The following is a 24,823-nucleotide window of genomic DNA, read 5'->3' on the forward strand; positions in this document are numbered from 1 at the left end:
GAATTAGACTTTAATCAGATTCAGCATCTTCCAACAGCCAATGAATGCCATGAATGAGATCATGTATGTAGTATTTAACAAAGATACATGAGGACATCTGTGGACCTCCACGGCAGTTTGTTACTGTGCACATCTGACATTTTGACTAGCGACAAATTACTTTACTCATAACCACAAACTTCTGGACTGAGATGGCGGTTAACACTTCCCATAATGCGATATAGTTGATATTTCAACTTTCTTGCTTTCAGTCAACACAAGCTTCCTGTTTAACACAATCAAAGTTTCCACATGAGTCCAGGCAGCGATAACTGTGATGATGTCATCATGATGTGACAGATCAGAGCCTCGGCAGACTGAGGCTGAAGAGTTTGGTCAGGTGTGTGTGTGCAGAGGAGAATTTACTGAGCTCATCAAGCGCCATTTTTCTGTTTTCACCATAAGCGAAATGCATGATGGTACATATTGCTTGTTGAGCGACCATCACTTTTATATGATGCATTGTGGGATACCATGAGGCCACTACGGGGTATAATTATTACCTGTTTACATCCAGACAGCACTACAAAACAAACTGAACTGACTTTACAGTAGCTGAACTAAATGCGGAGTGATCTCACTCTGGTTTTATAGGCTTGAGTCCTGATTCTTATTTGTTCATTTCATTCTCATTCAACCTTTATTTAAAGCAGAAGTAAGCGATCTGGTTGTTTTGGCTAACTTCTTGTCAGCCGATGGAGTTAGCAGTCCCCGCCCTCGTCCCTACGTCACCACATTCACGTGCATCCCTTGGCTGTACACACAGAGAGGACCGCCCCTTTATGCCGTTCTCTCTCCTCATTGGATAAAGGTTGTAGGATACAAGGAAAGTTTTCTCCTCGGCTTACAGCAGAGCAGAGTGACTGACAGACCCGTGTTTCAGACCAAACACTCTATATAAGTGATTGCTGTCGGAAGGTATAACTACTTATATTAACATAAATATTCCGCTTACTTCTGCTTTAAGTCTTGAGGAAGCATTGAGGCCAAACCCTGATGAAATGATTAAAAAATGATAAATATGATAGAAGAAAAGCTCTCATAGGAACACACCGTACATTCAAAAGCAGAGAAATAATATTTGATAGTTTTAAACTTTTCCCAAAATAACAATTGTGTTGAGTTTGAGTGTTTGTTAAAAATGTTCCAGGAGGAAGCAACAGAGAAATTAAAAGCAGCTTTTCCAAATTCAGTGTTAGTACATGAAGCATGAAATAATTACTCCATGTTGAGTAACGGCCATGTGACCTATTAAAAGGCGTGTTGTCTCTTCATGGGTACAATGATCCTAATGTGTAAACTCACTGTTTGCTGTAGGCCACAGTACAGTTTGTGTGAGTGACTCCCATGACTGCGGTTGTGACTGTGTAATCACCCTCTATAAACCCCGACCTCTGACCCTGACTGTCACCGCTGCTCTCTGATGTCATGAAGAGCTCCAGTCTGAAAACAATCACGCCTCCTCCTTTAAAAGAAAATCCTCTCCAGCTGTGTTTTATTCCTGTTGTCGTCCTTCAGGACACCCCGGGGCCCTCCAGACGAGTGTGTGGGTCATGGATTACAGTTGGATAGTATTATAGAGTATTATCTGCTAATGACTCATTCAATTCAAAGAACAAAGGGGTTGGCTTAACTAACGTGATAAGGCTCAATAAAGGAGACTGGTGGTAACGTGCTGCTGTCACTCACACACACACTTAACATACTCTGAAAACTAAACTGCAGCTAGGAGATGATGGATGAGATCAGGGGTGTCAAACTCGTTTTAGTTCAGGGGCCACATTCAGCGCAATTTGATCTCAAGTGGGCCAGACTGGTAAAATAAGAGCAAAATAACCTATAAATAATGAGAACTCTTAACGTTTCTGTTTGTTTAAGTGCAAAGAAGTACATTATTTAGATGTTTACGTTCAATGAACTGTCCTTTTACAAAACATGTTATGAACAACCTGAAATTTCATTTCATGGGAAAAAACACATGCAATTTCAACAATATTATGCCTCTTCTGTCTTGAATGTAATTTTCACATGTGGCAAATTCATCCCGTGGGCTAGATTGGACCCTCTAGTGGGCCAGTTTTGGGCCACATGTTTGACATCCCTGTACCCTACATGTACTCACTCACTCACTCTTATACAGTCACTGTGATTTGCTAGATTATCCAAAATAAAACAACACACATCTATGTGCACTTAATCACTTTATACATATCACCACCAACAGATTGTTCTTTTAAATCAGTGTTGTTCAGTTAATATTGTTCTTTTATGCAGTGAGTGAAGTTGTGTATGATAGAGACACGTTGTCCTTATCTACTCTGAGATATAAACACTGTAAACCGACACATCAGTCAGTACATTTATTCATTCAACCCACTGAAAACAAACCCTGTCGTCGTGGTGAATAGCCGGTACGGACCAGATGCCCTGAATGGATTCTGATAAGACGCCATGTGAGCTGTGTTTCAGTGTGTAGCCTTGAAAACATGAACCATACATGAACCTGTGTATCTGCTGAGACACCTGAGCTGGATAAACAGCCTCCGCTGCAGCTTCCTGTTCCTCTGAGTCATGTTCCTGTGAGAGACAGCGTGGCTCGAACTGTACTGTACACCCACCTCTATAGGCTTTGCATTTATTTGTTGTGACCGAGACAACCTTCAGACCCGAGACTCAAACATTGTGTGTGTGTGTGTGTGTGTGTGTGTGTGCATATGCATATTAAAGCCCTCTGCTGCCTCGTCCACAGGGACCGCTGGTGTCTGGCAGCATGTTTCTCCCCTGACAGTTTCTGCTGCTCCACCTCCGCCGGCATTGTTTGTGTCTGTTATTGTTTGTGTGTATCTGTAATGAGTGTGTCTATTTTTAATGAGAGTGTGTTTTTACAGTTGTGCCGTGACTTCTGCTGCCATACTTATCGGCCTGAACCAACTTTGATAATCAATTCCCATATAATCTGCTTCAAATATTGATGATGAGCCTCAGTCACATTGATGCCCTGACATCTGGTTCTCCCTGCAGGTCAAAGCTTTTATATTTATAACAAACATGAATGCCCCTCTCAGGATGATTTGTTACCACTTTGTTGATCCTTTAACTGTAGTCTACATAAGTGGTTCTCAAAGTGGGGTCCGGGGACCCCCAGGGGTCCTTGAGAGGGTTCAAGGGGGTCCCCAACTTTTTCTCGAAATTTTACCACTTTTTTCCAGAAATAACCCCTTTTTTTTCAAGAAATCTCTCAACATTTTTCCAATTCCAACAATTCACACCTTTGGCCATAATTTGAAGTAATGTTTTTCAGTCTTGGAACAAATATTTGTGTATTTCTGGTGTTTGTTTCAAAATGTTGTCCAATGGGGGGGGTCCATGGTCTAATTTGTGTCAGTTTAGGGGGCCTTGATGAAAAAAAAAAAAAGTTTGAGAACCATTGGTCTACTACATCATCCCCAGTTGTAGGCTACTTTGTGCTGCAAATTAGCAACGTGGGCTAGGACGCTAAGACGCTGAGCATGAAAACATGCTGAGCATTTTAGCTTGAAAGCAGCAGCAGGACTTTTCGTCTGTAGTGGAATTTATTTCCATAATTTGCTGCATGATTCATTTTTTCAGTCCGGTTGTAGGTGTAAGAGTATGTCCTGTCAGGAGTGTCCTCTCTCTGTCTCTCTCTTTTATGGCTGATCTGTCATAGTGAGTCAACAGCTATTCATCCAGCGCAGGCCCACGTTGCCCCTTCACATCCCCTAAAGAGATTACTGAGCGACCCAGTGACCCGCTGACTGGCTGCCATGGAAAAACACGGGTGGATGTAGATTTGATTAGAGCGGAGGGAGACTGTAGAAAGGCGGCCAGATGAAAGATGGAGGAGACAGTGTACACACACACACACACACACACACACATCTGTTGTGGAGTACATGGGAGGAACATAGGAGGGGGAAAGGTTTGAAGCAGCTCAGCCGGGTTTGGCCTCGGTGCTGTTTCCTCAATGATGAGCTTTTTTCTGATCAAAGGCAGACGCCCCCTCCCCCCTCCCACTCCTGCTGCTCCCGAGGCTCCTCGCCCCCCCCCCCCAAGCTCTGTGCACCCCACCCCCCTCAAACCACACACACAAGCCTCGCTACAGGCCTCCGTCAGCCTTCATTTTGTTATGTGATGAAGGTTTTTGACATTTTCTGGCCCTGACGACGCCACACACCCGCCTGCCTCTTCGATTCAGACCTCTCGGCTTCTAGCAGCTGCTGTTTCCATGGCAACAAGGCGGCCGGCTGGGGGGTGCAGGGGATACTCAGATGTGGGTGGAGATGGCAGCCATTTCGTACACAATTTCTCCTCCTCCCTCCCTTTACTGTCCCCTGATCCATCCATGCCCCCCCTCCCTCCCTCCCTCGCCTCACTCGTTCATTTGTTCTGTGAGAGACAGACAGAGAGAGAGAGACAGAGAGAGAGAAACAACCAGCCTGCTCTGCCTGCAGCCTGACACTTTACCCATAAACCACTGCACCCATTTCTGGGATCTGGGTCATATTTTTTAGTGACTCATCTTTTCAGCGAAATCTCTCAGAGGAGAGAAGGAGGGAGGGAGGAGAGGGGTGGAAAAGGAAGAGGTGGAAAATGTAAAAAAAAAAAAGTGCATAAGGTAAAAAGGGGTTGATGAGTGGGAGAGGAAGGAGGGTGGGAGGCGGGGGGTGAGGCAGCAGAGCGGAGGAGATTAGATGGGGAGGTGGTGTGTGTTTGTTTTGCCATGTTGGGTGTTCCTCTGGGATCTGCAAGTCTGACGGGGGGAAATGGATTAGAGACCTGCTCTGGAGGCTCTATCATTACATTACCACCATGTGTGTGTGTGTGTGTGTGTGTGTGTGTGTGAATCTTCGGAGGGGGTTGCCCTCTCCCTGCACTGGAATAAATGTTTCAACACAAAGGCTCTATTCAGGAGAGAGGAAAAAGTGTGTGTGTTTCCATATCCATGTGTGTGTATGTGTGTAAGTGGGGCAGAACATGGAGCTGCTGTGGTCAGAAACCTGTGTGAAGCACCGTGATTATATGAGAAATGAGCCGAGCAGCAGGTCCATCCAGTGTTTTGAAGCTACAGAACCATCACAAGACATCTAAACTAACTTCAGGAAGCTCAGATTCACCAACTCTTCTCCTCGTCCTGTTTAGACTGAGAGCTGTGATGGTGAATCTGCTGCTGCTAAACTGTATATATGCAGAATGGAAATCCTGACTGTCTGTGTAGGCTATTTGTTGTTAATCCTTGTTTGAAACTTAGTGGGAGTGTTGAAAATATCAGGAAACTAAAAGGTCTAAAAGACAACAATGACGGAGACGAGAAGCGTTCCAAATCCCAGTTTTATTGGTCGTTGGATTTCAGGTGAACCAATGGCACAAGAGAGTGATTAATTCCACAATATTGAAAAAAAATTATACAAAATAATAATACAAAAGGAAGTTCCAGTTATACAAAGCAAAGATGTGGACTTTAATCTTTTTTTTTTTTCAACTTTTTTAAATCTTTTTTTTTTTTCCTACTGCCCAAAAACTAAAGAGTAAGGCACAGTCATTACCACATGTTTACCCTTCCACATCCGTTCGTCTAAGCCTTGGTCTTGGTAACCTTGGAGACGCTGGGTTCTTTGAGGATAACCAGTCCTTTTTTATTCGCTTGAGATTCTCAGCCCTTCATGCAAAAAAAAAAAAAAAAAAAAGCCAAAGTGGACAAACTTGGTTTAGAGCCGGCTACAATCATGTATGATTTAATGGGGCTGCAGTGATTGGTTTTCCACATCAGAGGAATGCTGCATGATGATGATGATGATGATTGGATGGAGAGCCCAGTAATCCAGGGCCAAGGTAATCTGAAGTGTACTGTAAAAACCACTGCTGCTTAATGTGTTGTGAAAAAAAAGCAGAAGGGTTGAGAATCAAAGAGGGCGATGTGCTACACGACTGCAGAACAGACATCTCAGTTAAATAGACGACAAATTCAGAGTCTGCTCCTTTTTTTAAACTCATCCCTCCCCCACCTACAACGACGACAAGTCATGAACATAAAACATCCAACCTCACAGGCCTATCGGTTATATGGCGACGCACTCGAGTGCAGAGACGCAGCGGAAAACGCCAGCTGCCGCTCCACGCGAGGCGTTTCGACGGGACGGAGATGGTTGTGAACGTGTTGTTGAGTGAGTCAGTAGCACCAGGTTCCAGTTTTGTAGTTGGTTGTGTGTGTGAGATGACGGTTTGTTTCTCCAGTATCAAAGGTTTGGTCTAGAATAGATAAAGGCTGAGGTTTCTGTTTGGTCGAGGGGATTCAAAAGAAAAAAAAGCAGCTTTCAAAAAAGGATCTATGAATCATTTCACTCCCGTTGCCATGGCTACCTACTGTACTCCTACCCATGATAATGTCTGTGCCTTGGACATAGAAAAAGAAATTAATCCAACTGTGTCAGCAAGTGTTTTTTTTTTTTTACCAGTAAGACGTGCGGGTGCAGTAAACATAAGTGACCGCACCATTTTTATTTTTATTTATTTCTTTTTTAATTTTCTTTATACTGTTCCCGGGACAATAGGTTTAAGCTTGTGAAGGGGGACAAAGAGAACAAGTGTGTTAACTTCCTACGTCCTGTTTGGTCCAGGATATGTCGGACCCCCTCCCCCTCCCCCCCGCTCGCCACCTGAAGAGAACACAGCTAGAGAACAACACAGGAAAAACTGGTTTTACATTTCAATATTTTACAGTTGAGATGAAGAGAGGGGAGGTTAAACCCGTCAGTTACATGTTTTGATATCTTTATCATCATCATAAGATCCAGTTATATCACACACACAGGCAGCGAAGACCTGCTCCTGAAGACAAACATACTGGGTCTGGTCTGAGAGGAGCAGGAGACCAGTTTCCACCTGATTCAGACACCGCCGCGCTCTCATCGCTCCACATCCAGCTGATCTGAGTCTGAGTGGGAGGTTAGACCAGGTAGAAACAGGTCTGGCTCCACCAGACCAGGCCAGACACCATAAATACTGCCACCATGCGCTGCTCACACAGACAATAGAGACAGGTAGAGATGAGTGGGGAGTGGGGGGTGGGGAGTGGGGGGGTTAACTCAGAGAGAAAGGGGGCTCTTTAAATGTGGCTCTGCTCTACTCTGGGAGAGGGAGGCCCAATCGTAAGGCGAAGGAGGGGAGGGAAGTGAGTGACAGGTCGAGCAGCGAACCAGATTGGAGCAGAAAAAAAGTGCACAGCCCCGTGGTAACTATGGCAACAGATAAAGGTCGGCGCTGCAGAGCAGAGCTGGGTAAGGGAGGAAGGAAGGATAAAAGAAAGGAAAAGGGAGGCAGGAGATGGAGAAGAGGAGCGTCTCCGTCCTTCTATCCTTCCCGTTCTCTCTGTGCAGTTTGTAACAAATAAAGTCAGAAGTACAGGAGATGAATGAGGGGGAGGGGGAGTGGGGGAGGGGGGGAGGATAGGTAGATGTACGGACGGGTAGTGCTGCCATGCCGCGTCGCCACACTTCATTCATTCATCAGCACTGCAGAAGTGGGGCGACTGCATCCCCCCCGTTGCCATGGTTTCACACCCCCCTCAGTACTCCCAGAGCGTGGCGGTTTCCAGGTCGTCGGCGTTGGCCTTCAGCACGCCGGCGTGGTCGCCGCGCAGGTACTTGCTGTCGGCGGCGTGGCGCACGGCCAGCTTGTTGTAGTCGCAGAACTCGAAGAGGAAGTCGACGGGCGTGTCGCTGCTGCTCACCACCGACTGCTCGTTCCCGACCATCCAGTATTTACCCGTGGAATCTGCAGGGGACGGAGAGAGAGAGAGAGAGAGAGAGGGGGAAAAGGATGGATTAGAGAGGGAGAGGAACGAGGGTGACGGAGGTGCGGTGTGTGGAGAAGGTGGGGGATGGGTGTGAAAACCGGAGGGAGGGAACAAAAGGTTCGGCTTCAATTTGCTTCATTTGAATTACATAATGCAAAAAAAGCAGTGAAATCATCCGCATGAAATCCCTCTTTTTGGCACCAACGCATGATTAATGAGTAAATCCATAATGAGAATCCCTTAAAGAATAGATGGTTTAATCCCTCGTAAGCCTGCAGCAGGTCGCTGCACAGTCGCCGTCTGCTGCACATGTGCAGGTTCAGACTGCGTCCGACTAACAGCCAACGCGTGCTTCGGCACAGAGCTCACCTTGCAGGCTGTAGGCGCCATCTCTGAACTCCAGGGTGAAGTAGTCGTAGGACGAGCGGTTGGAGTCCAGCGTCCCCGTCACCTTCCTGCAGCCGATGAAGCCGTGCTCCCCACGCAGCACGATGATGGGACGGTTGATCAGCTTCATGATGAACTCCTCGGTCTCACCTGGATGCAAACAAAAGGACGCAGCATGTTTACGTAGCGCAACAGCACAGTGTGTGTGTGGTTGCTGCGGTTGAGTTTTTATGTATCTCATTAAAATAAATCTGCGCAAGCAACTTGTGACAGACACCTCAGCCGTCTCAGCAGAAACTGCAGCACAAAGTTTCAGCATTGATGCTCAGAGGCCAACACCCAGACGGCAGCAGTGACTGATCTGTTGCTGACTGCATGTTGTCTCGCACAAATGAATGCAGCTGATTTAACGATCGAGTCCTGTCTTCACTTCGTCTGCTTCATGACATCTGTGTCAGAATCCGGGTGAGATCCTGTTTGAATTTAATTGTTTGACACTTGGGAATCCTGTCGTCACAGAAGACCGACACCGCCGACGCTAGCAGCAGGTTAGCATCACTTAGCCGGTGCAAACAGCAGGTCTGATTTTACCCACAATCCACCTCATCAGCATCTGTGGAGCCTCGCTAATTCCGTCATTACATCTTATGTAAAAGTATGAAAATGTCAATTTGCCATTTTACGGAGGTTAATGTGGAGGTTGAGATGCAGAGTCTCCACTGGTTGCCAGGCAACTGCTCAGAGCCAATAAAAGGCCGGAGAAATTAGCCTATTTACATAAAATGTCCAGCTGTTGTTTTAACTACAACACACACACACACACACACACACGTCCATGCAGAGTTTGTTTCAGATCAGCATTGTTAAAGTTCTGTCTTCAGATCTGATATTATAGTGAAACAATGCAAACTCCTCAGTGACTCTGCAAACACACATGTTCAATCACCGGGATGAGCCTAAAATAAACAACTACAAGACTTTAAAAAAAAGACTTCAACAAAGCCAAATCCCACAGGACGGAGTAAACAGTTACATCAGAGCTGCTGAAGCGTTTGAAGCCTAGAAACATCTGGAGCGGCCATGTTTTTTTTTTTCTCATTTCCTCATAGCTTTACTGTCTGAACGGCCGCATCACTGACCTGCAGAGTCCATGGTGGCTGCGAGCTGTCCGTTCTTCTTGGCGGCAACGTATTTCCCATTAGCGGCCCGGAGAGTCAGCCTCTTCCCACGCCACTCAATGTCAAAGTAGCAATTAGCTGACCTACACAGAGAGGTAAGAAGGATGATTAAATTCACATGGCAGCCGGGCATCTAGTGGCAGTCAGGTGTAAACACATAGTCGGGTTCAGATCTCCTGTTGCTCAGGAAACTCCACCCAGCTGTTTTATCAAGAGCTTAAGTAATTGTTGGGTAACTGGATAGGCAGGCTCTGGGCAGAGGGATAAGCTGCTAGTCTTTACTTAATTTGAATCAAGTACCTTGTTAAATCCTTTCACTTGGCAGAGAGTTAGGATTTATTTTCCTGTGTGGCTTTAACGCTCCTTCGTGAAAAACACTCAGTTTTATCTCTGCTGTGTTTTAATCAGAGGATCTCTCAGACATTTTTCAAAATGTTCTCCTGGAATCACAAGACGACTCGGTGCGAGAAAACATTTTTGTGGTCTAATCTTCGGGGAGAGAACAGAGTCAAAGCTCAAGAATGTGATGGAGGAATTCGGTGAACGTGGTTTCAGCGAGCGTTCTGCGGTGTGACCCCTCGGTGTCGACGACCGTCTGAGCTTCATCTTATCTTGAAAAATGTGGGGGTGTCAGCCTCAGCCCCGACTTAACTCGGCACACATGCTTCTCCCAATGTGACACTGGATCAGATTATTGGTGTGCTCTGTAATTTACATCTGCTTCAAGACTGTGTCACATCTGCAGTCTGTTTTCAGCACCAATCATCTTTGCTTTAGAAACAGATTTTCAAAATAAAGGTACTTTATTTTAACACAGATATATCAACCGAGTTCTCTACTCATAACTCAAGGATGACAAGATGACAAGTTGACTGGGAAGGCTGCTTCAGCTCTGACTCCTGTGTCTGTCTGAGGCCTCGTGGGGAAAATCATCCAGGAGCTCGAGGTCAAAGGTCAAAAGGTCAGAGGTTAACAGCCTGCACTCAGGCTGGACAGAACTACTGCACATAAAAGAGAATTACTCCTCACAGGTTTCACACAAACGCACTTAATCTCCCACAACATGTCACTGCCATGACATGAGTTCACTCACACTTTACCTCCCCCGCACACACACACACAACCATGTCATCCACCCCCCAGCCACACACACACACAATCCACAAAAACTTCCAAGTCATATCACAGCTCAAGTTACAGAACAAGACAACGGACTAAGCTGTGATTCACGGCTGCATGCACACACAGGTTGTGTGAACTGAACCGACTGGAGCGGGTGTGACTGTGGTGAGTGTTAACACGTACAGATGTGTGTGATTCTTACTTGGTGGAGGCGGTGCACTGCAGGCCGCCATTGGCAGTGAGGGTCCAGTATTTCCCAGCGGCGGTCCGAAACGCGCACTTCCTGTTTTCGCGGCAGATCTCCACCTGGAACACCTCCTGGTCGCCTTCTTCGTCCTGATTGGCTGACAAGTCCATACCTGGGTGGGGTGAAATAAATGACAGGGTCAGTCATGAGTCCAGCACACACGTGAAGGGCCGCAAATAACCACAGATGATTGATGACCATTAACGACCTACAGTCCAGATGCAGACACACACACATACACAAACGCACACACACGTCCTGGTCAGGATCAGACGCACTAAATGAGCAAAATCAGACGGCTTGGATTAGTGAAGGATTTCACACAGCTGCACACACACATCTGTCCAGACAGACCCCGCCATAGTTCAAAGGATTAGTGGTCATGGTGGATGTCACAGCCACCAGAGTCATTAGTATTGGCAATGACTGACGGATCGATAAAAAACACCAAGAAATGTGCGATCAACAGCAGACCAACACAGAACCAGAACCACGGCATCGCGATGATTCATCACAACAACCAAACTCAGAAACACAAAGGAAAAACTAGGCTGCACATGAGGTACATAACAATAACACAATAGATTTGACTTCTAACACATTTCTTTGTATTTTTATTAACTATCAAATTTAACATTAAATTGGGCTGAGTTTACAGCCATGCCAGCAGCACTGTGATTCTGTACTAACCCTAACCCTGTAGCTTTGAGCTAAATGCTAATATCATCACGGTGCCATTCTGACACTGACTATCCTGACTTAGCAGGGAAAATGTTGACCCCATCTTAGTTAGCATGCTAACATTTGTCACAGTTATTAGTGTCTTTAGTTTTGCAAGTATTTGGTCAGATACACGATGCCAGAGGCCTTTATCCTTTCCGTCCAATAGTTGCTGTGATTCAACAATCAGGACAAATATGTGAAGCAATGTCTGGTTCTAGCATTTTTTTCTTCTCTTTCACATCATTGTAAATTGGGCTATGGACCAGTGTGTGTGTGTTTCAATACACCTCAGTATACATCTATAGAAAAACCAGACCACATTAAAATCACATCAACTCCACTCCAGCAACAAAAGAAGTAAACAAACATCAGTCAAGTATAAGATAAACACATACACAACCCTCCAGAGTACCCCTCCACACACACACGCACACACAGATCATGGGGCACAATGTGAGCTATTGTATATGATGAAGTCATGGCGTGGATGGACCTATAGCCGGGGGGCTGGACAGAGAGAGATGAACTGTCTGCTGTGTAAATGTGTGCAGAGCGAGCGAGAGAAGCAGACAGAGAGAATGAAAGACGTGTTTGAGAAAAAACAAACCAACACACTCATGTGCTCCCTATCCATCTCTCTTTTCATGTGTGGCCTCTCCTCCCCCTCCTACAGCTCATGTTTTCCATGTTTCTTGCTCTTTTACCGCCTCCACACTGAACACGGTGAAGGGAAAGTCGGCCTTAGAATATTGTTTTCTTTTAAACATGTTTGTCACGATTAGAAGTTGTTCTGCTGATGAACAGTGATACATTGTAAGAGCCTGTCCATTCTTGTGAGGTTTATTGTAGAGTGATGACTTCACTATGAGCAATGGGACACGAAGCTACAGAGGTCCTGTCTCGCTTGTAGGACTAATGTAGCAGTTTTGAGAAACACAAAGAATACACTGGGTCTATACACAGTATGTGATTGAATATTATCACTAATAACAGATCACAAAATGGGGAAATTAAACGTACTCATTCAATTTAAATGCAACATTATACAATGGCCACCACCTTCAGTTCTTTCACTTAAAGTCCCTCAATCGGTCAATTAACTTCTAACTTCTGTTTAAATGTTGTATATAAAGGATTTGAGAGAAAGGTTCTGAAAAATTACAAACAGTTCTTGTGTCCTCCCTCTGATCCAATGTCTTTCATACAGTCCCTAACACTCGGACTGCTTTTCCTTTCACACAGGGGTGTCCCATTACAAGCTGAACACCATTTGTCCTCATCTGAAGCCAAGGATGTACTTCAACATAAAGAAGGGGAGACACGCCTGCGTTCAAACGTATTACGTAAGCTCGTAGTCACTGGAGAATTACTGCTCACATTTTGTGTCTGGAAAAAAGAAGAAGAAATGCATTACCCCTGTCCTGCTGAGTGCCCGCTAGAGTCAGCCTAGGAAATCTGGCCTCTATGGACAGATTGAGTTTCTGTAGAAATATGTGGGGACACACACACACACCATGAACACACGCACACACACACACAGATGATGGAGAAGGAAAATATAACTGACCATAATGGGAAACACATGGTGGAGAAAGGCTGGTGGTGTTGGGGGGTAAAGAAGAAGATGAAATTGAAGTTTAGCTGCAACAGACAAAGAAGGTTTAAAGGAACATTAGAGGAAGAGAGGAGGGGGAAAAAATGAGGCGAAAAGAGGGTCAGACTCTGCTCGTCTGCACCATCATCAGTCACATCAGTGGACTGTCCTCTAATCCTGGCTGCCTCCTGTTCAGCCAACACACACACACACTCACCCAGTACAGTAGCACGAGAAAGCCCATTTATTTCTGTGGCCGTGTGGAGGGAGAATAAGCATCTGCTAGACACGAGGACTTACTGGCTAACCTGTAACATGAATGAGCTCATTCCAACACGCTGCATACGAAGTCTGAGAGAAATCATCTGTGATGTTGATTTTATCATCCAGTATCTGACTATAGTTTGCACTTGGTATTACTCTGGTTTTTAAAAGTTAGCAGCTCATTTTAAACATTCATATCTGATCAACTTCAAGGAAAAGTGAAAAAAAAAAGGGTTAGCACTACCACATTTTGATTCATACCACTCATGTCTTAGGTGAACAGCTAAGCCTGGCTCTGGCTGAAAGGAAACTGAATCTGCAACACCTCTAAAGCCCAATACAAAGTGTATTGTGTTAAGTGTGTCTGCTTTTGTTTATACTAAACAAAGCAAAGCTCACAGGCTGCTAGCTTTCTGTAAACCTGTTGCATTCTTTTAGAAAGTAAATGTCTTCTATCATCCTGTTGGAGTTTCACACATGTTTTGCAGCATTTACTACATGCTGTACTGTAACTGTGCAGCATTTGTCACTTCAACATGACCATGAAGATGGTTTGAATAAATTATTCCTCAGAAATTTGAATGTCCATAGCTGAGGCATTCAGGCGCTGTGAAAGGGGTTTTCATAACATTTACAAACCTGGATGTTTTGGAGGAAACTGGTCGATGTTTGGTTCATGTGGCTCCTGCACGAGGAGAAAATGTTCTGCTCTTTTCACTATTATCACAGACTTGGTGTCACTTCTTTCCACAAACACACACACGCACCTTGAAACTGGGATGAGTTACCACAAGGAAAAGGACAACACTGATGGGCACACACACACACGCACTCAAAGTAAATAAGACTGACGGAGACAAAACAGTCGTGCTGAGGCCTGTGGAGCTGCAGCCGTGACTCAGAGAGGCCGAGGCTGCCTGTCAGGGTCTGAGCTTGTGTGTGTGTGAGTTCAGTTTACACGTCTATAAGCGTATTCTGATCAGTCTGAAGATCACAGGGTCAGAGCAGGAGGAGGGAGGAGGGTCTGTACGCTCAGCATCCCATTACAACCACACCAAAAAGACGCGGCCACACATGCTGAATCCTCCCAAACCACACCAGAGCACGACGAACGCACACTCCGGCTCTTCAAAAACAAGCCGTCCATCTTTCTGTTCACCCCGCCCACCGCATTCAGCCCGATGGCGGCAGGCACAGATTGTTGGTCGCTGTGAGCCAGCTCCAGAGGTCTGCTGTGAACGCACACGATTGTATCAAGTGCAATTGTGTCTCTGTGTTTGTGTGAGTGTCTCCCATTGTTCGGCGGGCCTGACTGAGGAGGCGACCAGCTGGGGCACAAACAGGGAGCCAGATCATCGGCCTTTGTTCTGATCCAAACACACACACACAGTATGACAGGCCAACCAGCCTACACACATCACTGTGCTCACTGAAACATCAGTGCTCATACAGTATATACAATCCAGACAACACATGAATGCCCCCACTTCCTTTTACAAATGCAAAAAAAAATGAGGTCAGATGCAGCATTGTGCCTGGGGATGACCCAAATCTTTCTGTAAATTGATTTGAAGCCAGTTCTGTGTTCATTGTGTTGCCAAAATCAACTGACTATGAGTTCGAGGGCATTAACGTAGAGACACACCCAGAGCAGGATGACACACTGGAGACCGGCTGCAGCCGAACCCTGTAATAAAGTAGACGACATGAAGGAGCAGAGTGAAGCTCTGCCGACACCAGACTAAAACACACACACACACACACACACATTATGTGAACACATAACAGCATCATCACACACACTTTTTCAAAACCAGTGACCATTACCAAGGCTACATCCATTCCATTGATGGCCTTTTTCCTTTTTTCCCCCCTCCAGTGGGTGAGTGGGTTGTGTTGAGAGCAAACCATCGCCCTTCACCCTGCAGGGATTAACACACTCACTCACACAGACACACCAGCCAAGGTCGGAGCTGCGTGTCTCATGTCTCATTTCCTGCCAGTGGGGGGGTGAAGGATACAGAAAGGGTGTAAGAGCTGAACTGTGGCCAGACACAACATGGAGCAGCATTTTTCTTTTTTGTCTCCCTTTGTCTCTAATGCCTGATGTAGAGCCGGATTTTAACTTGAATCTCACACGTTGAGTGATTTTCAACACTTTTGAGAGCTCACAGTGGAGTCAGCAGTGATCTGGCCAAAAAAAACAAAACAAAACAAAAAACAGAGTTTAACCAATTGTAATCTGAACAGAGTGTCTGTTTCTTCTGAAATATGTGTATTCTTAATGTGAAGCATCATCCAGAGTCTGGTCATCTTAGCTTATCTTATCTTCGCCTAAGGACTAAACAACTAGAGGTAACAACAGATTAAGTGCGAAATCAATAAAGGTTTTTAGGTTAAACTTTTTCTTACCAATGACTTAATATGACATAATAGCCACTGTCCACAGCACATAACCCCATTTAAATTTAAGTTGTTGTTGTAAGCTAACTTTTTAGTAGCTGTGGCTTCATTACAGTGGCACCAATCCACCCACTTAACTCTCAGCAACAAAGTAAATAAGTGTAATTCCCACAATGGCAAATGGCTGCTTTAAATGTCAGAGTGTTTTAAGAATTACTTGGCATTTAAAAGCTTTTCATGAGGCTTTGGTCATGTTTTATAAGACTAACAGGAGCTTCATCATACATTCATACCAAGTCTTGTAAACAACAGGAGCTTAGTCACAGGAAGTTGCCAGAAAACGCTCAAGGGCTTACTGCCACAGCGTCAGATGCTATCAGGAATTCATTGAGCAACTGTCCGACATAAAAACAGCTGCCTGACCCCGACAGGAATCACACTATCACACAAATATACAACCAGGAGCAGAAAAGAACAATGAAACCCTGCAGTATTGTGGTCTCCGCCTCAGGCCCCTCACCATGGGTCCTTACAGCCAGCGGCCTGGGGGACCAGCAGCTACAAAGAGCAGTCAGCAGCAGTCAACAGCACTCAGCGGTCACACCGGTAGCCAACAGGAAGTGATGGGCTCATCCATTTAGCTGAAGACAAACCGGTGCTCAGTCTTCACTCACACTTGCACCACGGTTTAGGGGCAGAACAGGCCACTTAATGGGCCATTGAGCTCCAGGCTAACTGACTGATAATTGTGTCTCCGTTCATATGAGGAGCCGTTAAACAGTCTCTCAGGGAATTTGTGACTCGGGACGAGGAGAGTAGGAGCAGGAAACAAGCTACAGCACAGGGTCAAATTAGAGGCAGCTCTATGAACGATAAGAACAGTAGAAACAGAAGGACTGTTGTACCGTTCATCTAATATTTGTCAGATGGAAACTCGCTTGCGGAGGTTCACTACAGACAAAAATGGTTTATTCAACCAACTGGTAGAATGAAAATATGTAAACTTGCGTGCCTTTTTCAGTTAACGGTGGAACGAGAAATAAAAAGATAATGGACGTCGGTGGAAGAGAAAATAAATTAGGAGTTAAGGGTTTCTGGCAGCATCGTAGTCAGTGCTCAGAAAAGAATTTCCTGTGATTTCTTCACAGCAACAACAACAAACACATAACTCATAAAGTGCTGCAATGAGCCGAGAAGATCAGAGACACTATTGTTCAAAATGAGTTTAATATCAAATCCAATGTAGGTCAGTTGGAGCCACATGAGGTGGGGTCATATAGTCAATTGATTGATTCAATACACTATTTTTGCACAACTTGGGTCTTGTTTTTTCTCTCAGGGAAATAATTTATTAACCAGCTTGTTGTTGAGATGTAAGGATGTAGAGATCAATAACAGCGACCACCGCATGTGAGCAGACAATTTTTAAATGTCAAAAAGTGGCAGTGGAGTTCAACCAACATGTGGATAATATTCATCACTGCACACATTTTGCTTATTAAACTGACATGTGAAATTGTTCTGCGTTTCTAAAATAAACCTGAAGAGCAAATGAAAACCAAAACTACAATTACAATTTTACTTTATGCAGCTGTATGTAAAGATAAATAGGAATAAAGTTTCCAATGTGCAGAAACTCCCCCTAGTTGGGTCTCAGCCTTCCCAACAAACTCAACATATCATGACCCTATTTATCGGAGGACGTCTAAACTGGATTAACTTCGTCCCAGAACACAAATTTCATCAACAACAATTAAACATGAGTCACAAAATCAGCCGTTTTGATTGGACGGCGCAGCTTGTGGACTGCCCCACTAGGGCTTGCACACGTCAAAAACCTTTGGGCTGCTAATGGAAGCCAGCCGACCTCAACCACCATCTTGGCTCACGGCCTGCCAGGCCAATCGCCCCTGCAGAGGGAGGCTGCGAGCATCTGTCGGTTCTAAAAACATCTGGAGGCCGTTTAATTCCTCTCAACATTTAATCCACATCACAATGATCCAGTTGTTGGCGGGGTTGAACACGGTCCTCTCGCAAGATTCAGACCTCTTGCTCGTTATGGACAGATTTGAGCCGCGGGACGCAGACAGGGCAGGGAGGACGTGGGGTCAATCAGTGAGAGCATCCAACCAACACAACTGGCTCACTGGACCTGGAACTGACTTCTGCTGCACTGATACAACTTTCTTAATCCACAATTAATTATCTCAAGTGGAGGTACCCCCCGATATGGAGCACCAATCTGACTGACACCAGTGTTTTAGATTCTCCGTGTCTAAAACACTGGTGTCAGACTGGTGCCAACAGTGTTGCTGTGGAGAAATGTGCAGTGATGCATACTGCCCAGCTGCCAGTTTCACACCAGTTTTTCCCAGATCGACAGTTGGACACAGACAGTAACGTGCAGAGAAAGGCAGCAATGTGCCAAAAGACAAACTAGCAAACGTGAAGGTTAAAAATGCACAATTTAGACATGGTTTTAAAAAAATTAATTGGCTTTTTAAATGCTTCATAAGGAGTAAAATGTGTTCTACATGTTAATCAGCTCTCAGGATCAACACTGTATGAATGTAAGTAAAACTCATCAATTATAGCCTACATCTACCTCTGACTCCCCATGTAGACACAGCATACAGCATTAGCACTGATCAGGTATCACAACCTTGGACTGATGATATTTATCATTAGCTTATTTAATCATTTTGACACAGTCCGGTCCATGTTTCCTTTAACTCTTACCTAAAACCAACAAAGGATGATGTGAAATAATGAATTGCACTGAAAAAAGCCAGTTGCCACTTAGACTTTTCTTTTTAGTGCTAAAACATATCCTTATTAGCCATATTCACAGTGTCGCCATCTTCGCTTACGTCGTCACTCGGGGTGGGAAGATTCAACGCCGCCATATAACGTTACCGCTAATGTTGCAGCTAATGCCAGCTAACTTAATCCAAATCAGTTTAACCCAAATGTCGTTTTACTTTGAAATATGGCCCAATCTCCCTTCGGACGTTAACAACCGATGCCTTTCTTAAATCTGTATTAACTGGGAAGCGATGAAAGGAAAGCAGTTTATCAGACTCCCGCCATTTGTACGGCTTGTTGCAGCCAGGGACACAGACACCAGTATGGAACGATGGCGATGCTGTGAATATGGTCAATAGAAGCTTAATTTGTGCATGTAGAAGTGAACCCTGTGGTAGTGCATGGTTTAAGCATGTCATTCAAAAGGGATGTTGCCTTCACTGACCTGCAACCTCTGTTATAAAAGGGCCTAATCTGATCTACAAAAACGTTGGAGCGAACAGCAACATTTGTTGGATGGAGATTAACGAACAATAATTCATGCTCTCGTTACAGAGGATGTCATCATCTAATCCCAAAGAATTCATTTAAAATTGCCAGTTTTCAACATTGTTTCCATCTCATGAAGCTTTTTATCCCAACATCCATCTACAAAAATGGCGTCCATTTTGAGCCGGAGACTGAGCGTTCTAAAAGGAGAGAAAAGTTGATAAACATCCCTCTGACAGGTAGACAAAGTGTGGAGGCAGCAAACAGGCTCGGGGTGTGACACGGAGACAGCAGAGGAAAATAAAAGGAGAGGTGGATCATACTTTGTGAAAAGAGGAAGTCAAACCACTAAAACCACAGTGTATTCTTTCTCACCAGTGTGTTCATCCCAACCAGAGACTAAATATAGGCTTAAAGAGCATCAATTAGTGCACAGCTATGATTCATTACAGACACAGTGCCAGTGTCTCTCTGGCCTTTCCTTGTTTTTATCCAAAGCACATTCACAGAGGTGTTTTCACATTCTGGTCCGCACGATCACTCAGAGCTCACACTTCTATTCCACCCAGCATCTTTCCTGGTCAAGTTCAAAGATGTGTTTACACTTTACAGCCTTTTATCAGAGGCTAAACGGTGCTCCTGTACTTAGACACTTAGCCCATCAAGTGTGCAGCATGAGGGATGCCTCTGTTAATGGCCTCAGACACACAGCAGCCATGCAGGCCTTCAGGCTGGAGCTGCAGGAAAGGAGTGGGGGGAGGAGGCTGAGGAGGACAAGTGATGGGAGGATGGGAGAGAGGAAGGCATAAAGGGAAAAGGTGAGAAATGAATATGGGATGAACAATGAGGGGAGTGGGTGAAAGGAGGTGACGGCCAGGAAGAAGTGGAAAGAATTAAGCAGGGGGTGAGGACGTGAAAGGAAGGAAGGAAGAAGGCGGGTGGACAAGCTCGTATCTCTGCCCACTGGAACAGCTGTACACCAGACACACACACACACACACAGATCTAGAATTTAAAAAAAGAAAAAAGAAGCTATACAGTCACGTAAGGACAGTGCAGCCAGGTGCATCAAATAAAATTCCTGTGTGTGAACGTGTGAGACCTTGGCTGCTTTCAAACCTACAAAACAGGCTCAAATTTCAGCTTTGCTATCCGGGATGATTATACAGCTGCAGGAAAATGCACTCAGGAGTTTGGGTTTAGAGCCGTGATGCCACCAGGGCTGAGTGACTAAAATAAAGATGACTCAATATATCATTAGAGTCAACGGAGATGGGCTCTGCTCTATGTTTTAAACAAAGTTCTGACCAGTAGGGACTCCCCTGGAAGCTGCAGCAGAGGTGAAACGCTTCTGTATGAGTAATCAGGACCCATTTACTCAGTCATTTTAATTGTGTTGTTTTGTGTATGTATGTGTGTGTCCTTGGGGCTGTGCTGCTTTGTGCCAGTTCTGCCTCTTGCCAGTTTAAGGCTGTTTTACATTTGAATACTGGCACACGTGCACATGGAGCTGGATGTGTGTTAACAGGCCCGACGACTGCTTGCCTCTTTGTCACACTCTTTTCAAGTCAGTTGTGTGTAAAATTCACTAGAAAGACGTGAGCCAACATGGACAACGCTCAGTCATCAGCTCTTGTTTTCTGTCCTGTTGACGTGTGTGTGTGAGAGTGTAGAGGTGGTGCATCACTCACAGACAGGCCGAGCCTCAGACTGTGATGATGTGGCCTTTTCCCACATTTCAACATATCATCAGTGTTAATGTACTCTGGGTCAACATGCCTTTGTTGAGCATGTACAAATACACTCAGGCCTGGAGTTGTGTGTGAATATATAGGCCATCATTGTTCTGTGTCTGCGTGTGTGTGTGTTGCAGGGGAGATGCAGCCTGACATTCCATCACTTTAACCCTTCCTCTACCAGGACACACACACACACACACACACACACACACACACACACACACACACACACACACACACACACACACACACACACACACACACACACCGACCCACCTTGCCTGGTGGACACGTTCCTCTCGTTGCCCGCGGTGAGCACGACCTGCGGGTGGCTCTGCTCCAGCACGAACAGCTCGTCCTTGCCCACGCGCGCGCTCTTGCCGGACTTCATGGTACCGGAGGGCCCGGAGGGCGCGAGGTACCGGCCGCTACAGTCCCTGAAGGCCACCTTACCGGAGCGGAACTCCAGCGTGTAGCCCGTGCTCTTGTCCGTGGTGGCGACCAGCGCGCCGTCGTTCCTCAGGAAGCGGTTGTCGGAGGTCTGCAGGTGGTAGCGCTGCTCGCGGAACACCAGCGTGATCATGGAGTCCACCCCCCACGGGACGTCCCGGTCGATGGCGATCTCGTCCACCTTGCCGCTCAGGTGCGCGTACCGCTTGCGCGTCAGGCTGAAGATGTTGACCTGCGGGTGCATGGCGATGTGCACGCTCCATTTCTCCGCCACCGACGCGGTCTGCGCGAAGCAGATGATCCGGTCCTCGGTGCCGCCCAGGTAGCGGCCGTGCGGCTCGGACTGCAGCGACCAGCGGCCGTCGTCGTGGGCGGTGATGACGAACCGGCACTCCGGGCCCGGGGTCTCGCTCTCTCCGGTCACGTTCCCGTCCTTGTCGGCGGCGATGTACCGGCCCAGATGTGACTTGAGGTGGAAGACGTTCCCGCTGGAGTCGTCGCCGCTCTGCTCCAGGGTCCAGATCTGCTTCTTCTTCATGCTGGTGGCGGAGGCGTTGATCTTGAAGCCGAAGGTCTCCGCCGTCAGGTATTTGTTCCCGCAGTTGATGAGACCGAACTGGATCTGCAGCATGTCGCTGGTTCCGTTAGACGCTCCGTTAGTTGTCATTGTCGGTTCTGTGCGCTGAGAGCCTCGATCGGGACCGGACCGGTTCTGTCGGTAGGTAGGACGTGTGAGAGAGAGAGAGGGGTCTGGTTCTGGGAGAGGGGGGGGGGCGGTTCTGCTTCTGCAAGTGACTGAGCTCGCGGCTGAAAGGGTGGGATGCTGTGCTGCCTCGCGTGCTTCTCTTTGTTTGGGGAGTGTGTGTATATGTGTGTGTGTGTGTGAGTGTGAATGTGTGTATGTGTGTGTGTGTGTACGGCTGAGTGGGAGTCTGTGAGCGCGCGCCGCCGCCGGTCCTCAGTGCTCTGCCTGTCTCAGCAGCGCGAGCCCGCCGCCACAGCTGCAGCCTATATAACCATCAGTGACGTTGCGCTGCAGGCCACGCCCACCTGGAATGGACAGAAATCAGGGAGCTGAAGTAAAAGACAGAAAAAGAGACTGATTAAGTTTCAGTAAAGACAAGATTTAGACTAAAGAGCATCAGCAGAGGAGGGAGGAAGATTAGGAGTGTTAGAAGATAAAGTAAGGAGACGGTTGAATTAACTCATTGCACCTCCTTCACCTCCATCACTCCAATCTTTTTGTTTATGAAGATGCCAACATCGTATCAGTCTCAACTGTCTGTCTGGGCCTCACTGATCAGAAGGACCAGCATTGAAATCATGAGGACGGGTTGTGAGCGTCCAGTCACAAAGCTCTATTCATGGCCCAGCACGCACATGAGAGGGCAGGAAAGGCTCCATAAACAAAGAGGCCAAACAGATCACACTGGAGTCTCCTCACGCAGTGTCTAGGCTACACGCATAGAAACAAACACACACACATGTATATGCAAGTATACAAACAAAGGGTGGATTTTTTTTCTTTTTTCTTTTGTAAACACAAAGGTCAAAGCAGAATTATCTTGTGGCTCATTTCCCTCCTAGTGAAATTACATGAGTGTTGTTGCTCTGTCCAGAGTGGACGCTGCTCAACTGTCCCTGTGTCTTTAGGCAAAGTGAGCGATGGGACTGACAGCACTTCATCCCTGTTGCTCCTTTACAAACCACACGTTAAGATAAGCATGAGTTGCTCTATGCAAAGGAACTGTGTAAGATTAGAGGTCGGTTTTTGCAGCAGGCGTCCAACTCTCCTGCTGAAGAAGCACCAAACCCTCTGACCTTTGACCTCTCTTTGACAGAATGTATTATTTCATTGTTATTCAATGACAGTTTGATTTACATGTTTTATTTATAACAACCATTTGCTCCATCTGGAAGATTTAAGGCAGAGGAAATTAAATATTGTGAGTTTTATCCTCACTGACTTATGAATGAATGAAGTTTTTATTATTCTATCGTGCATTGGATTACAAGGTAATATAAATTCATGTCATGCAGATGCACAGCGTTTCGAAAGATATGGAGCGGGGCGTCGTTTAGATCAGTTGGCAGAGCAGGCGCCCCATATACAGAGGCTATAGTGATCGCTACCGTTAGTGCCATATCGAATCCCGACTCAGGCGGCCCTTTGCTGCATGTCATCGCCCCTCTCTGCCTCCCCATTTCCTGTCTCTCTTCACTAACCTATCAATTAAAGGCGAAAATGCCCAAAAAATATACTTAAAAAAAGAAAGATATGGAGCTATTTGTCAGAGTTCATCAGTCAATGGAAAAGCATTAACAGGGGGGAACTAGAGAAATAATCATTATTTCCCTGCGTGGGATCAATCAAGTATATCTTAAAGCAGAAGTAAGCGATCCGGTCGTTTTGGCTAACTTCCTGTCAGCCGATGGAGTTAGCAGTCCCCGCCCTCGTCCCTACGTCACCACATTCACGCGCATCCCTTGGCTGCACACACAGAGAGGACCGCCCCTTTATGCCGTTCTCTCTCCTCATTGGATAAAGGTTGTAGGATACAAGGAAAGTTTTCTCCTCGGCTTACAGCAGAGCAGAGTGACTGACAGACCCGTGTTTCAGACCAAACACTCTATATAAGTGATTGCTGTCGGAAGATAGAACTATTTAAGACTTATATTAACACAAACATTCCGCTTACTTCTGCTTTAATCTTATCTTGATTGAAATGTTCACCTTGCCTTGTTTTCCAGACTTCTGAGGCAGAGTTAGTAAGTTTGCATGAAAATGTCTCAGGGTTTTGTCGAGTCATTTCTGGCACAATGAGCTCTGTTAAATCACCATAACTTGTGCAACACAGAGGAAATTGGGATTCTCTTTCCAGCTGACCCAAACTCACACAGTTTAGTACTGACTTCTTACATCCTCCTCAATATTTACAGTGTCCAGATAAAGAAAACAGTTTTATGTTGTTTTTATAAATAACCACTCTTCATAAATTCAGAGTCACAACAGAGACATGATGCTTCAGTGTGTACAGTACTTCACATGTTGTCAGATTCTGGTGGGTTTGCAAATGGAAAGTAATCCGATCCCAAAGTGCAATTTAATCAATGGTAATCTCTCTCTCTCTCTCTCTTTGCCCTCTCTCGTTGGGTGAATCCAATCTTCAGACAGAACATCTTCAAACAAATCCAATCTCAGTGTAATTTCAGCCCCAGAATCACAATCTAATAAAACCACCAGGCATACCCTGACATATAGATTTTCTTTTGCCTGTATACCCATGTTGTGTAATGTTTATTTTTGATCATCCTGAGTTATAGAACTGAATTGTGCATCAGTGATTTTATCAAGTGACTCTTCAGAGGTTCACTTTAACACTGTGCGATGGTGCCTTTAGGTCCAGTGAAGAAAATTCAGACCCAGGGAAGTCGTGCACAAAGGTTGATGTTTTTGTTCCTTTGACCAGGCAGATACCAATGATCTCTGTCGGACTACTGCAAATATCAGCTTTGCAACATGGAAATGATAAGCTTTTTGAAGCTACTGCTCACATAGCTGAACTTGAA

At 45.7% G+C, this 24,823-nt stretch overlaps 1 protein-coding gene across 1 annotated transcript; it reads right to left on the bottom strand.

Moving 5' to 3' along the window:
* Positions 1-6,491: 6,491 nt before the first annotated feature.
* fscn1a (fascin actin-bundling protein 1a) lies at positions 6,492-22,244 on the bottom strand. The gene is made up of 5 exons (XM_085784779.1): positions 21,080-22,244; positions 10,742-10,898; positions 9,379-9,500; positions 8,222-8,389; positions 6,492-7,830 (listed from the first exon to the last, which is right to left on the bottom strand). The coding sequence occupies exons 1-5, from the start codon at positions 21,918-21,920 to the stop codon at positions 7,622-7,624; spliced, it is 1,497 nt and encodes a 498-aa protein (XP_085640905.1). The 5' UTR covers positions 21,921-22,244; the 3' UTR covers positions 6,492-7,621.
* Positions 22,245-24,823: the final 2,579 nt, after the last annotated feature.

This window comes from Trachurus japonicus, chromosome 8 (genome assembly GCF_045865225.1).
Source record: "Trachurus japonicus isolate A0001 chromosome 8, Traja_1.0".
Lineage (NCBI taxonomy): Eukaryota > Metazoa > Chordata > Actinopteri > Carangiformes > Carangidae > Trachurus > Trachurus japonicus.

Coding starts and splice junctions, on each gene's coding strand:
- fscn1a (XM_085784779.1), bottom strand. CDS start 21,920: ATGACAACTAACGGAGCGTCTAACGGAACCAGCGACATGCTGCAGATC. Junction 8,390..9,378: donor AGCCACCATGGACTCTGCAG/GTCAGTGATGCG, acceptor GTTTGCATCCAG/GTGAGACCGAGGAGTTCATC. Junction 7,831..8,221: donor TGGCGCCTACAGCCTGCAAG/GTGAGCTCTGTG, acceptor CGTCCCCTGCAG/ATTCCACGGGTAAATACTGG.